The sequence below is a fragment of the Sciurus vulgaris genome (genome assembly GCF_902686455.1).
Source record: "Sciurus vulgaris genome assembly, chromosome: 2".
Taxonomy (NCBI): Eukaryota; Metazoa; Chordata; class Mammalia; order Rodentia; family Sciuridae; genus Sciurus; species Sciurus vulgaris.
The window spans coordinates 106,935,328-106,947,917 of record NC_136462.1 but is presented as its reverse complement, the minus strand read 5'-3'; the positions used below and the strand labels follow the sequence as shown (position 1 = coordinate 106,947,917).

Sequence of the window (12,590 nt, the reverse complement as noted above, 5' to 3'; positions counted from 1 at the left end):
TTTTCTAGTTCAATTTGGAAGTCTCAGAATTAAAAAAAAAAAAAAAAATTGTTACTTACAAACTAACCAGAATCCTACCACCTAAGGTGACCTTTTTCATTTTGCTTATTGCACATAAATTTTTACATAGTTTTCATCATGCCATAAGTTGCTATTTATTCTATATTCTACTTTCACATAACGTATCATAATGACTTCATAATCCATGTGTTATACCATAATTTATTAGACTGCTTTCTGTGTATCTAATAGCCATTCCTGTAATTTTGGCATTAAGTTTTCAGGTTTTTTCCCATGCCACTACGGATGAATATACCAATTCATTCTGATATTGTCAATATTACTTGGTGGTAGATCCTCCCCACCCAAAACACTTTTTCCTATTTAGTAGGTATAAAAAGCTATTTTAATGTGCATTTTTAGTTTAATATCAAGGGTGGGAAATTAAAGCAGGTAATTTTTTAGATCTTTCCTTTGAAATCGCCATTTTTTTTGCATTGAAGTATGTTAGTACATCTTAAGAAAGTCAGTGGATTAGGGAATTCTTTGCTACTGGTATTCATGCTTAAAATACTTCCCTTCTTCCTAGCCTAGTGAATAAGGGCTCAAAATTTTCTAATTCTGTGGCAATGTGACTTATTTTTTATGTTGGCATAAAAAATGTAGTCTGAATCTTACACAATGATTTAGTACCCACAGTATCAGAACATGAGGCAAATGATAAGTAGGTATAAGCATAAAAGAATTCTCATGTTTCCCAGATATTTTGTAAAGCAAAGCTATTGTATACCCTTTTACTTAGGAAATTGAAGCTCAAGAAGGTGAAGATGATACCTTTCTAACAGCCCAAGTAAGTTTACATTTAGTCCTATGAATTTGATATTGTGGGTGGAAGGGCTTGGAAAAGGAATCTTATTTTAACTACATAATTCTTTAATTTATTAAAAACTGCCTTAAATTTTAATAGAGTTATTCATGTGGCATATACAAACTCTTAAAATTTGGTAGTTTAAATTTCTCTTGCCACAAATGTAATTGGGAGTTATGAGGTTTTTATTATTTCAGAATTTAAAAGTGTCCATTCTTTTATAATCGCCTTGATTTCCCCCTATGTCACTTTAGTTAAAAACTAATCATTTAAAAGTATCAATATCTTTTTTAAACTTTTAAGTTTTGTTAACTTACCATTCCTAGGATGAACTTGAAGTAAGTGATTTTAAAACACTCTGTGCTAGACATTTACATGGTGTGTGTGTGGAAAACGGTTGTACGTCAGTGTGAGATAAGATTGGTTTTGCTGTATGTGATATATACATTGTGTATATTTTAAAAAATGATTTACAGATCCTAAAAATAGACATTTTTGTAGCTCAGTTTCTAGTTTTAAATACTGTATTCTCTCTCATATCGGCAGTGTTCATGTGCCCTCTTTAAATGCTATACTTTCAAATAGAAATGAGTTTCCGAGTTTATTTGCTTTAGAAAAAATAGTGTTCAAGTCTGTTATTTCTTCTCTGTAGCATTTACTAGTAATGTGTTTAGAGGGGTTCATATTCACAGACCACTTAGCTTATTGCCTTTGGTAATACCTTCTTTGATGCAGCTTTCTTGCTTCTACTGGTCAACCACAGATACATGGAGGCTATATATTAGCTCATTGTGTTTATTGCAGTAGAGGAGAAGAAATATCTTGGTTTTGAATATTCAGGAGGGAAATAATAGGACTGTGGAAGCTTATAGGCCTGTCACCCATCCTAGCCACAAATGTGTTCATTTCTGCATAATATATGAGAAAAATTAATGTTTAAGTTGGGGGAGAACCCATTCTAGATTATTTGCAGAACAGTGAAATTGAGCTCTTTGTATTCTTTTGGCAACTAGTCAAACTCCCATTCAAGCACCAGTTATACAGGTTGCAAGTTGTGTGATGGAATCATATCTAAGGATCCCCATTTACATAACAGATGTGATTATACATTTTTTAAACAAATGGATATAAAGTATCTTAAGAAATGGGTACCTTTTTCTCATCCTACAGATCTTTGTGGGTTAGAGATGGCCTTGCTACCATTGCATCCTGATAGTGAAAGAGTAATTTCTTTTCAGAGGACAAGATTTCATTATTTTGTATCAAAAAAAGAGATCTTACATCTTTTGACTTTTCTTCAAGTAAAATAATCTTTTCCCTCTTTATAAAAAATGTATAGTGAAATATCAAGAAACATGAAAGTGTATCTAGATTCCACCATGATCTAATGCTTCTACGCACACTTCCTCAATATATACTATGTGCTTTTAGTGATGCTACATGAAGAGTACCCATTTCTCAGCTTCAGCTATTATCAATTCATAATCAATTTTATTTCCTATTTACCTCTATTCACTTCCCCCCCCTTATGCAGCATTTTGAAACAGATATATTATCCCTTGAAAAAGTTCAGTATATATCTCTAAAAGAGAACACTTCTGTTTTATATTATTCCTAACATAAAAATGTTCATACTATTAAATATACAGTTAGTATTCAAACTTTCAATCAGCTGTGCCCCCCTCCAAATATTTATAAGATCTATACATTATGATTGAAATATTTTTAGGTCTCTTTTAATCTATAGGTTTTCTCTCCTTTCATTTCCTCCCACTGTTTTATTGAAAAAATTTACCTGTTTATCCGATAGAGCAGGGGTTGACAGAGTTTTTCTAAGGACCAGATAGTAAATATTTTAACCTTGTTGGCCAAATGGTCTATGTCACAGCTATTCCACTTTGCCACTGTAGCATGAAAACATCCATAGGCAGTATGTAAATGAATGGACTTGATGTGTTTCAATAAAAATATTTACAAAAACAAGCATCTAGTGTGGTTTAACTGTATTTATGTAAATTGGTAAGATCTATAGACTTTCTATTCCATTCAGGGCTAACCCTGCCTGCTCCTTTGAAAAAAATCAGGTGATAGTATATTCTTTTGTTTAGTTACACATAATACCTGGTTATATCTTTGTGCATGATATCAGTCATTAGTGATTCATATCCCATTAAGAATTACAAAATGGTAATATATTATTAATTCCATCATTTCTTCATTTATTTATTAACTGGAATATTTCTAGAAAGAAAAACTTCCCCTTAGTCTATTTGGTTACTCAGTAGTACAATTTATAAAGGAAAGCTAGGATAAATGTCTGATTCTTTCCTTTTACTTACCAATTTTCAGAATAATGAACTGGTTCACTTGTATCTCCAACAGTGACCAGTGAGTTTTAATTTTTTTTCCCCTTCATTTCATTTTGAACTCTAGAATTGAATATAATTGATATATAATTAATGTTCTTTTAATTTGTCTATTGCCATTAGTATCCTTAATAATATTCAAAGTGTCCCATCTTTATAGAGTGACAGCCTCTTCAAGGTGGCTCCTGAATTGTTTCAACATAACTTTTGTAGTTTGATTCCTTGTTTTCTGATATGTAAAGATATTCCATTTCCTCCTCCAGACCTGCAGCTAGCTATTTCTTCTTTTTAGTGGTAAATGGTATTTAAGGGCAACAATCTGGGTTTCAGGGGAGTCCATTGCTACTGAGTTGATAAGTTTTTCTAGGCTTTTTGAATATACAGAGCAATAGAATGTGTTGGGTTTTTTTCCATTTTCATTTGTTTTTACTTATAGGATAAAATCAATTTTCAGTTCATATGGATACTTCCAAGTTAATAATTTCCTGCATCTTGCAGTACACACGAGTACAACAGTCTTAGAATGATAATACCACCACCAAATTATTGAACATAATTTAAGGATTTTTTTTTCTGAGTTATATTTGTCATAAGGATGTACCCCACTAGGGATGAACAGATTAATGTATTTCAGACAGTAGTTCTACCACTGAGCTATGTCCCTAGCCCCTTATTTTGTAGATTAGTTCTTCTTTGTACAACTGTATCACTAACTGGTAGATATTTAGATAAGTATGTTTTCTTTAATTTTCAGTGCTTAGGTATTGCTTTTAAAAATTTAACTTATAAAAAAATTGAACCTGTAACTTCTTGTGAATTTATAATTATTTCAGAATACAAAGTCAGAAATTTTCATTTAATTTCATAAATACTTAAAATATTTGATTCCAAAGTCAAAGTCACAATATTTTTAAAAAGTCTAGACGATCACAGTGGTGCACACCTGTAAACCCAGTGACTCTGTAGGCTGAAGCAGGAAGATCATAAGTTCAAGGCCAGCTTTAGCAACTTAGTGAGACCTTATCTCTAAAAAAAATATAAATAAATAAATAAGAAAGACTGGGGATGTAGCTCAGTAGTAAAGTGCCCCTGGTTTAATGCCCAGTACCAAGAAAAAAAAAAAAGTCTCCTTCACATGGTTGGTTCTCTGCCGCCCCCTTATTAGTAACATTTTAAAACTTCCTGGTTTATTTTTCTATTATTTGCTTTAAAAATATAAATAATTAGTGGTTTTGTATTGGATTATCTTTGTTTACAACTAGTTCTCAGACTTTGACTTAGAAGCTTAATAAATCTTAGACTTTAACTCTTAGGTGCAGTGTTTAATACTAGATAGACTTTAGTTCAGATTCTACATCTATTAGTTTAATTTAAAAAAACTTTATTTTAGTTGTCAGTGGATCTTTTTTAAAATTTATTTATATGTGGTGCTGAGTATTGAACCCAAGGCCTCACATGTGCCAGGCAAGTCCTCTACCACTGAGCCACAACTCCAGCACCCTATTAGTTTAATTTTAATTTTGTGACTTTGGACCAATGTTCTTAGTCAGTTTCTATGTCTATAAAATGAAAATTATAAATTTTACCTTGCTAGATTGGTGTAATGATTAATCCTAGATCTTGGCACATACAGCAATTGCCATTAGTACTTACTTATAGTATTGTTTTACTAGTTTGGAAGGTATCAGTTACTTGAAAATTTTCTGAACATTTTTCTCTAAAATGTTCTCGCTTGCTTATATTGTAATGCTTAGAAAAAATTTGATGTCTTAAGACTTTTTCTGTCTTCAGTGATCACAACCTGCATGTCTCTTTTCCTGTTTGCCTTTGCCCCTAATGTTTCACTTATGTGAAGTTTTTCTTTTTTTTGTCATATGAGATTAATATACCTCTCAAACCAGATTGACCTTTATCTCCTTCATAAAGTTTTCTCTAATGTCTGTTTCTCCTATGTAGTGCTTTACTATACAGAGATTTTTTTCCACCCATCTTAATTCCTGATATATCTTGTATCCCATGTGATTTCTATTTTATAGTTAAATTTGTCTAGATAGATGATATAACAAAGTAAAACCCTTTCAGTGATACAATAAGTACCTATGACTCTGCCTAGTCTTCTGGTATTCTTTTCACTAAATAAATGCCTCACTAGTCAATGTTTCCTGAGTTCTATTGTACGAATGTGATGTTGAAGTTAAACCTTTCAAAAATAGCAGTGTCTTGTACTACATGTAGTTGGTAATTCATATCAACATGTATTTATTACTTATGATGTGCTAAGCATTTTGTATTTCTCATAATGTTTATCATATAGCCAGATAGAGGACAGGCAGTTACTGGTTTAAGGTTATTTAAAAGGTTTATTCAGCCAGGTTGAATAAAAGTCAGAAGAAGGGGAGTCATCTTAGCACATATATGTACCCATATTACCCTGTATCTAGGAGGAGGTAGTGTAATGGGTATATAATAAATACTTGATCACTGAAAAATAAGTTCTAGTATTGCCTTTTGTCTCTTAGTAGTCATTGTTGCTGCTAGTATAAAATGAAAGTTAGAAGAGCTTTGTTAAATCTTTTAGCATTTGACTTAGAATTGTAGATTCTACTACAAACATGAATCCTGCCTTCTAGAGCATTTGCTTCATTTTCATGTGTGAAATATATTTTTTCACATTAAACTAAAAAGTGACTAAAGGAATCTATTTTTCAATAGGGGGATTATTTTCAAATAAATAGCATATCATTTAAAGAGGAAAATTTTTCTATTATATTTCTTGGTTTGTTTCCTTATTATAAGGATTAGAATTTCGGTTTAACCTTAGTAATGCTATGCTTACTATACATATTATACAGTAAAATGAATATTGTACTTACTTATGTGGTTCATTTTTTCTACTAACTTTAGTTGTTTTTGTGCTTCATCTCCATTGTAATTAGTTTTTTTCCTATAGGCTGGGTTAGGCCCTTTTCCTACAGACATTAAGGATATGTAATAAGGATAATGTAACCACTGTGTAGAGAAACTTAAGTTATGAGATCCTACAGAAGACATGTTGAATTATTAAGATAAATGTCTAAAAATTCTTCAGCAAAGTAAGCCAGACTTTACCAGTTACTTTAGCAACTAGAAATAACATTCTAATTGGCAGGAACTACAGAATTTTTTTTTTTTTTAACATCATAGTATTTTAAATCTTTACTCTTTCAAATATTGGCAAATAATTTGGTTATTCTTTTGTTGAACTAATCAGTGATATAGCTCTAAAAGAATAATACAGGACTGGGGATGTTATTCAGAAGTATAGTGCTTGCCTAGCATGCTTAAGGCCCTGGGTTCAGTCCCCAATGCCACAAATAAATAAATTAATTAATAATGCAGAAGAGGTATGCTATTGGCATCACAGGTAGATAAAGGAGAATCAAGTTGCATTCTTTATGTTCATTTTTTCTAAGGTGTCTCAGTTTATTTACCCTCCTTCAAGATAAATTAGAGGCTGGTCACCTATAATCCCAGTGCTTGGGAGGCTGAGGCAGGAGGATCACAAACTCAAAGCCAGCCTCAGCAAAACCGAGGTGCTAGCAACTCATTGAGACCTTGTCTCTAAATAAAATACAAAATAGGGCTGGAGATGTGGCCCAGTGATGAGTGCTCCTGAGTTCAATCCCAGGTAGCCCTTCCCACACACAAAAAAAGATAAGTTAGTAAATGAAAAGAGTTTGAGCTGGGTGCTATGACTCAAGTCTGTAATTCCAGCTACTAGGGAGGCCAGAGGTGGAGGATTGAGTTTGAAGCCAGCCTTGGCAACTTAGCAAGACTTTGTCTCAAAATAAAAAGGACTGGGTATGTAGCTCAGTGGTAGAATACTTGCTTAGGATGTGAGAGGCCCAGGGTTCAATCCCCATTTCTGTGATTAAAAAAGAGTTTGAAAGAAAATATTTATCCAGTTTATCTTTTTCTTGCTGCCACTGCCTACCACTCCACCAAAATAAAAGTGTTTTCTTCTCCTTTCCAAATGTTGCAGATTAGGAATATAATTGAAAGTAAATTTATATTTAGCTATTTATTAAGAAATTCTGCTGGGTATGGTGATGTACACTTGTTCAGAGAGAGAGGAGAGAGAGAGAAAAAGAAATTCTTAGAGTGCAATATGATATACTTACATTGGGATTTACATTGCTAACAATTAATAATTTCTTTGTTCTGGCTTATTTTTACTTCCTACACTCGTAGTGTAGGGTTGAAGTATTTTTAGTTTTCTTCATGTTACTTGAATATATAAAATAATGACTCATTCCTAATCAGGACATTTATATGTTAATTTAGTTTAATATCAGTTCAAATGATTTCTTTGAAAGATGATTATTAATATAAAATTTTGAGCACCTGGTAAATGCTTGATGTTTTAAGAAATGCATGCTTTTATTTGAATAAATTTGTGACATAAATATGCCATTTAAAGTTTTATACACTTTAAAGTTTTTGCTTCAAGTCTTCTTTCACCAAGAAACTGACACTTTAAGACAGTAGTAGTCTCAGAGTGTCCTTTCTGGACTAACAGCATTAACAGAAGCTTGTTAGAGATGCACGTTCTCAAGCCCTGCTTATACTTTTTGAAACAGAAATATTGGGGTTGATGCCCAGTCTGTTTTAATTAACCTTACAGGGTTCCAATACATGCTGAAATTTGAGAACCACTGCTTTAAGGCTTTGAGCATGGTAGCATATTACCTAACCTATAACTATCTACTTCTTTCTACTCAGCTTTTGTTTTAAGAGTTACAAGTAAAAATTAAAACATTCCTGATGGGCATGGTGGCACATGCCTATAATCCCAGCAACTCAGGAGTGTGAGACAGGAGGTTTGTAAGTTCAAGTCCAGCCTAAGCAATTTAGCAAGGCCTTAAGCAACTTGGTGAGACCCTGTCTCAAAATAAAAAATACAGAGGGCTGGGGACTTAGCTCACTGGTAAAGCATGCCTGTGTTCAATCCCCAGTCCCCTTGCTCCCACCCCCCAAAAAAAATCCTTAAAATGTTTTTCATTTGAGATTGTAATGCATATTACTTTTACTTTTCTATATGGTCTTATTTTTGGAAAATATTGATTCTGTCTTAATGTTATTAAATTATCCACCAATTTAACCTAACAAATTTCTTATTTCTTGGTGGGTTACTTCAGTGATTTTTGCATTATTTTCTTATTAGACTAAAAAAATTTTCCCTTTGCAACATTCATTCTTGTTTTCATATTAGCATTTTCATTTTAGATTAAGTAAAAATACTGAATATTTTAAAATTACTTACAAAACCAATACCATTTTAAAATTAGCCACCAGTATATATGTGACAGTTATGAATTCATTTTTAGCAGATAATGAAATTAGCAGTTCGAAACTGACTATTCTCTTAGTCATTCTAATTGTGTCTGAAATACTTAATAAGGGGGTGTTTTTTGTTTGTTTTATTAATGCGTGTTCAAGCCCTTGAAAGTGTATGTCTACAGGTATGCTTTCTAGTACTGTTTTGAATAATATGCACTGAGTACCTGTGAACTGAGTGACATAAAATAATCAGGTCAGTCTTTTTATTGGTAGTTCTATGATATGAGTAAGATTTAGATTACATAAACTTATTTGAATAATGAAACTAAGTATTCCCTATTTGTTGAGGTAGTTTTTGACAGACTTCCCTTTTCTTTTCTAAAATAGCATATACCAAGTTTGTGCTACATTGCTCTACATGGGCCCTGGTTCTGATTGGAATATCGTAATTATTTGTTAGTGACAGCTATCCCTAATTAATGTTATTAAATTACCCACCAATTTAACTGAATGGATTTTTGTGTTCTTACTAAAATCTAGTTTTATATAAATTCATTTTACATTTGATTATTCTTTAAATTTCAGGATGGTGAGGAAGAAGAAAATGAGAAAGGTATGTTTGATGCTAAGTAGAGTTTAAAAATTGCTAACATTTAGAAAAGTAAATTACATGAACACAAAATATTTCTTATATGAAATCTTAGTTTTAAAATGAATTTATTTTTAAATTTATCAATTTAGTGAATTAAGTTAGCATCTTGATTTAATTTTTCAATTAATTTTCATTTTCTTTTGACCACTTAAGATACGTTCTAACTTAATAGTACATATCAGTTACTGTAGTGAACTATGCAATTTTCTACTTTATTTTAAAAATAACCTCTAGCATACGGTAAGTTGATTATGTCCTTAAGACCAACACTGCAGTAACTCATATGTCCTAGTATATGATGCACAATAAATTTTGCAACTAGTTCTAAAAGTGGTGAGTGACCAGAAAACTGACTTTGTGTTTATTACTTAAAGAAATTATCATATAGTCTTTCAATAGTTTTAGTAGTTTAGGAGAGCTATCTGATCCAATACAATTCCAGGGACAACAGTAGCAATACTTGTGATCAATGTAAGGTTGAATTCTTGGACAGAAGTCAAAGGATCCTACTTTGGACTAGAAAGGACATGGAGCAGGCTTCTAGGGAAGGCAGAATAAACAACCTAGAAGTAATGATGAATAAATCAAGCTACTGACTGAAAATCACACATGCTTGAGGCCTTTCTATTTTTCGGGAATGCAAGACATCTTTGAAAAATGGTAATTGCGGACTGGCTGGACAGGATGAAGACTGGAAATAACCAATTTCCTGGACGTTATGGAGCAGGAGAATCTTCAGAGCCTTCCGTAGCAGTTTTCCATTCAATTCTGGACTACCAGGAATTGAAGAATGAAAAAGATGGGGCCCTGAAAGAAGACCGATTGATATCCTCAGACTGTGACCTTGCAAGAAGTCACCGTGGGAATTCTGAAGGTCACAAGGGTTAAATCCCAAGATGATTTGAACACTGAAAAACAAATCTACACGTTTGTCACTATCCATGGAGGGGAAAAAAAATCTTCCATATGTCATTAACTTCTAACCAGAAATGAAGAACTGGTATCTTCAGGATGGAACATTTTCTCACTATTGTTGTTTGATGTTTGTATGTAGAGATCATTTTTCCCGTGAAGAATAAGTGATCCTGGGTAAAGGATTGTTTATGTTAGTTAATACCCTTGTGTTTTTTTTTTCTCCCTAACCTTCCATCAGTGCTAATAACTGGCTTTATATTTTCTAGGTCCTATTCTAGCTTATGAATATGAAATTGTTTAAACTTCTTGTTTTGCCATATTTATTCCTGTTAAATCCTCTTAGATATAGCAGGTTCTGGTGATGGTACACAAGAAGTATCTAAACCTCTTCCTTCAGAAGGGAACCTAGCTGAGGCTGATCACACAGCTCATGAAGAGATGGAAGCTAATGCGACTGTGAAAGAAGCTGAGGATGACAACATCTCGGTCACAATCCAGGCTGAAGATGCCATCACTCTGGATTTTGATGGTGATGACCTCCTAGAAACAGGTAAAAATGTGAAAATTACAGATTCTGAAGCAAGTAAGCCAAAAGATGGGCAGGACGCCATTGCACAGAGCCCGGAGAAGGAAACCAAGGATTATGAGATGAATGCGAACCATAAAGATGGTAAGAAGGAAGACTGCGTGAAGGGTGATCCTGTCGAGAAGGAAGCCAGAGAAAGTTCTAAGAAAGCAGAATCTGGAGAAAAAGAAAAGGATACTTTGAAGAAAGGGCCCTCGTCTACTGGGGCCTCTGGTCAAGCAAAGAGGTTTGTTTTTCTATGTCAGTTCTTTACGATACTGAATTCCAGCATTCAATAAGATCACTCTACATTAAGGGGGTGGCTTCAAGACCATGTACAGTAATTAGTGTCTTATGATCCTGCCTATAATATTTTTGACCGTCATAAGTTACTTAAAAAAAAATTCAAGACCTTCATAATATGCAGTGTGTCCTACTGATTGCATTGTCGAATTGTCAGCATATATTTGGTTTTTTGGTTGTTTTTGTTTTTGTTTTTGTTTTTCAAATTGACAATTTTTTTGTGTTTTATTTTTAAAAATCCTTGTGATGGTGGTTAATGAACAACTATCAGTTCTAAGAACACAAAATGAAGTCAAGTCCCAGTCCTGAAATCTGGAGAAGATGGCCATATATCCACTGAATAGAATTATCAGAAAATCTAGATCTTCAGGCATCTTGGGGAAAATCAGTGCAAGAATCCTAAGGGAGTCATTTGTTCAAATAACCTAATCTAGGCTTTTGGAATTGTTAATTTGTATGAATAGCACTAGTTTGCAATATAGTCAATATCAAACTGCTCGGTTTTTGTTTTGTTTTTGTTTTTTGTTTTCAATTTTCTTCTGATGGTTTGCCTCTTTAGCTCTTCAAAGGAATCTAAAGACAGCAAGACATCATCTAAAGATGACAAAGGTAATGGATTTTTTCCTATTTCAGTAATAGCATTGCATAATTTCACTAAAAAGTAATAGTTGTCTGTTATTTTCTTTGACATTTAGTTCTTATAATTTTTATTGACTAAAAATTTTGGATGGCCTTTGTGTAACTATGGGGTCAGATGACAGCAAACTCTGTGATTAAAGTATTACTATTTAATTTGTAAACAGGGATGAGCATGTTAAAAAAACATTTGCTAGGAAAATTTATTGTATTCTAAGCAATTGTATTGAATATAAATAGATATCTCATGCTTATATTATAATTCAGAAGTATTTTGTCTTTAGTTGCAGTCATTTATAACTACTATACATGGACCACATTCATTTTCTTGTTCTTTCTAGGAAGAAATGTAAATAATAAATATTATTTGTGTGTGTTTATGGAGTCGAGTATTTAAAAAATAATCAGTTTCTACCCTTTGGTTTTAACTTCTTCATTCATTAAATCAGAGCATACTTCTATGAATATAACCTGCTTACATTATTTTAGTGCTTTAGAACTTACTTTCTGACTTGATGTACTTTGTAGGAAAATAATTTTTTAAAAATTCTTATAAGTTTCAAGCTGTAGTATTTGATTGCTTTTTGTTTTGGAAAATCACTGGTTATCTCATGGTTATGAGCTATAAATAATAGTTTCATCTTGTACATATGCTGTGTCTGCTTGAAAAATATTTGTTTTCTAATAAAAGCATTTTAGAGCAAAATGTACCATTGAGGTACTACAACGTTCCAAAATACCTCGTTAGTGTCCAAAAGAGGATTTTATGCCTCCTTTATGGTTTGTTTAGTGTTGTTTTGTTAGTATATTTTAAATAGATGGAAATTATGGTGATATGATTTAGCAGTTGACAGTTGCAATATCCACATTCCTTATAGTTTGGGTTAATGAGTAAGATACAAAAAGTTCATAAAATTATCCTTTAAATGTAGAAACTTGGTTCTTGGTTAAGTAGTGCTTTTTTTC

At 32.5% G+C, this 12,590-nt stretch overlaps 1 protein-coding gene across 8 annotated transcripts in view; it reads left to right on the top strand.

Moving 5' to 3' along the window:
- The window catches only part of SLTM (SAFB like transcription modulator), a 59,310-nt gene that overhangs the window by 29,881 nt on the left and 16,839 nt on the right, over positions 1–12,590 (top strand). For 4 of the 8 annotated variants that reach the window (XM_079125865.1, XM_079125863.1, XM_079125861.1 and 1 more), the window contains 4 exons: positions 803–850; positions 9,139–9,166; positions 10,464–10,932; positions 11,548–11,597. In XM_079125865.1, coding sequence (XP_078981991.1) covers positions 803–850; positions 9,139–9,166; positions 10,464–10,932; positions 11,548–11,597 — 595 coding nt within the window. The remainder of the gene's footprint in view (positions 1–802; positions 851–9,138; positions 9,167–10,463; positions 10,933–11,547; positions 11,598–12,590) is intronic. The other 4 variants (XM_079125868.1, XM_079125866.1, XM_079125862.1 and 1 more) reach the window with 3 other exon arrangements.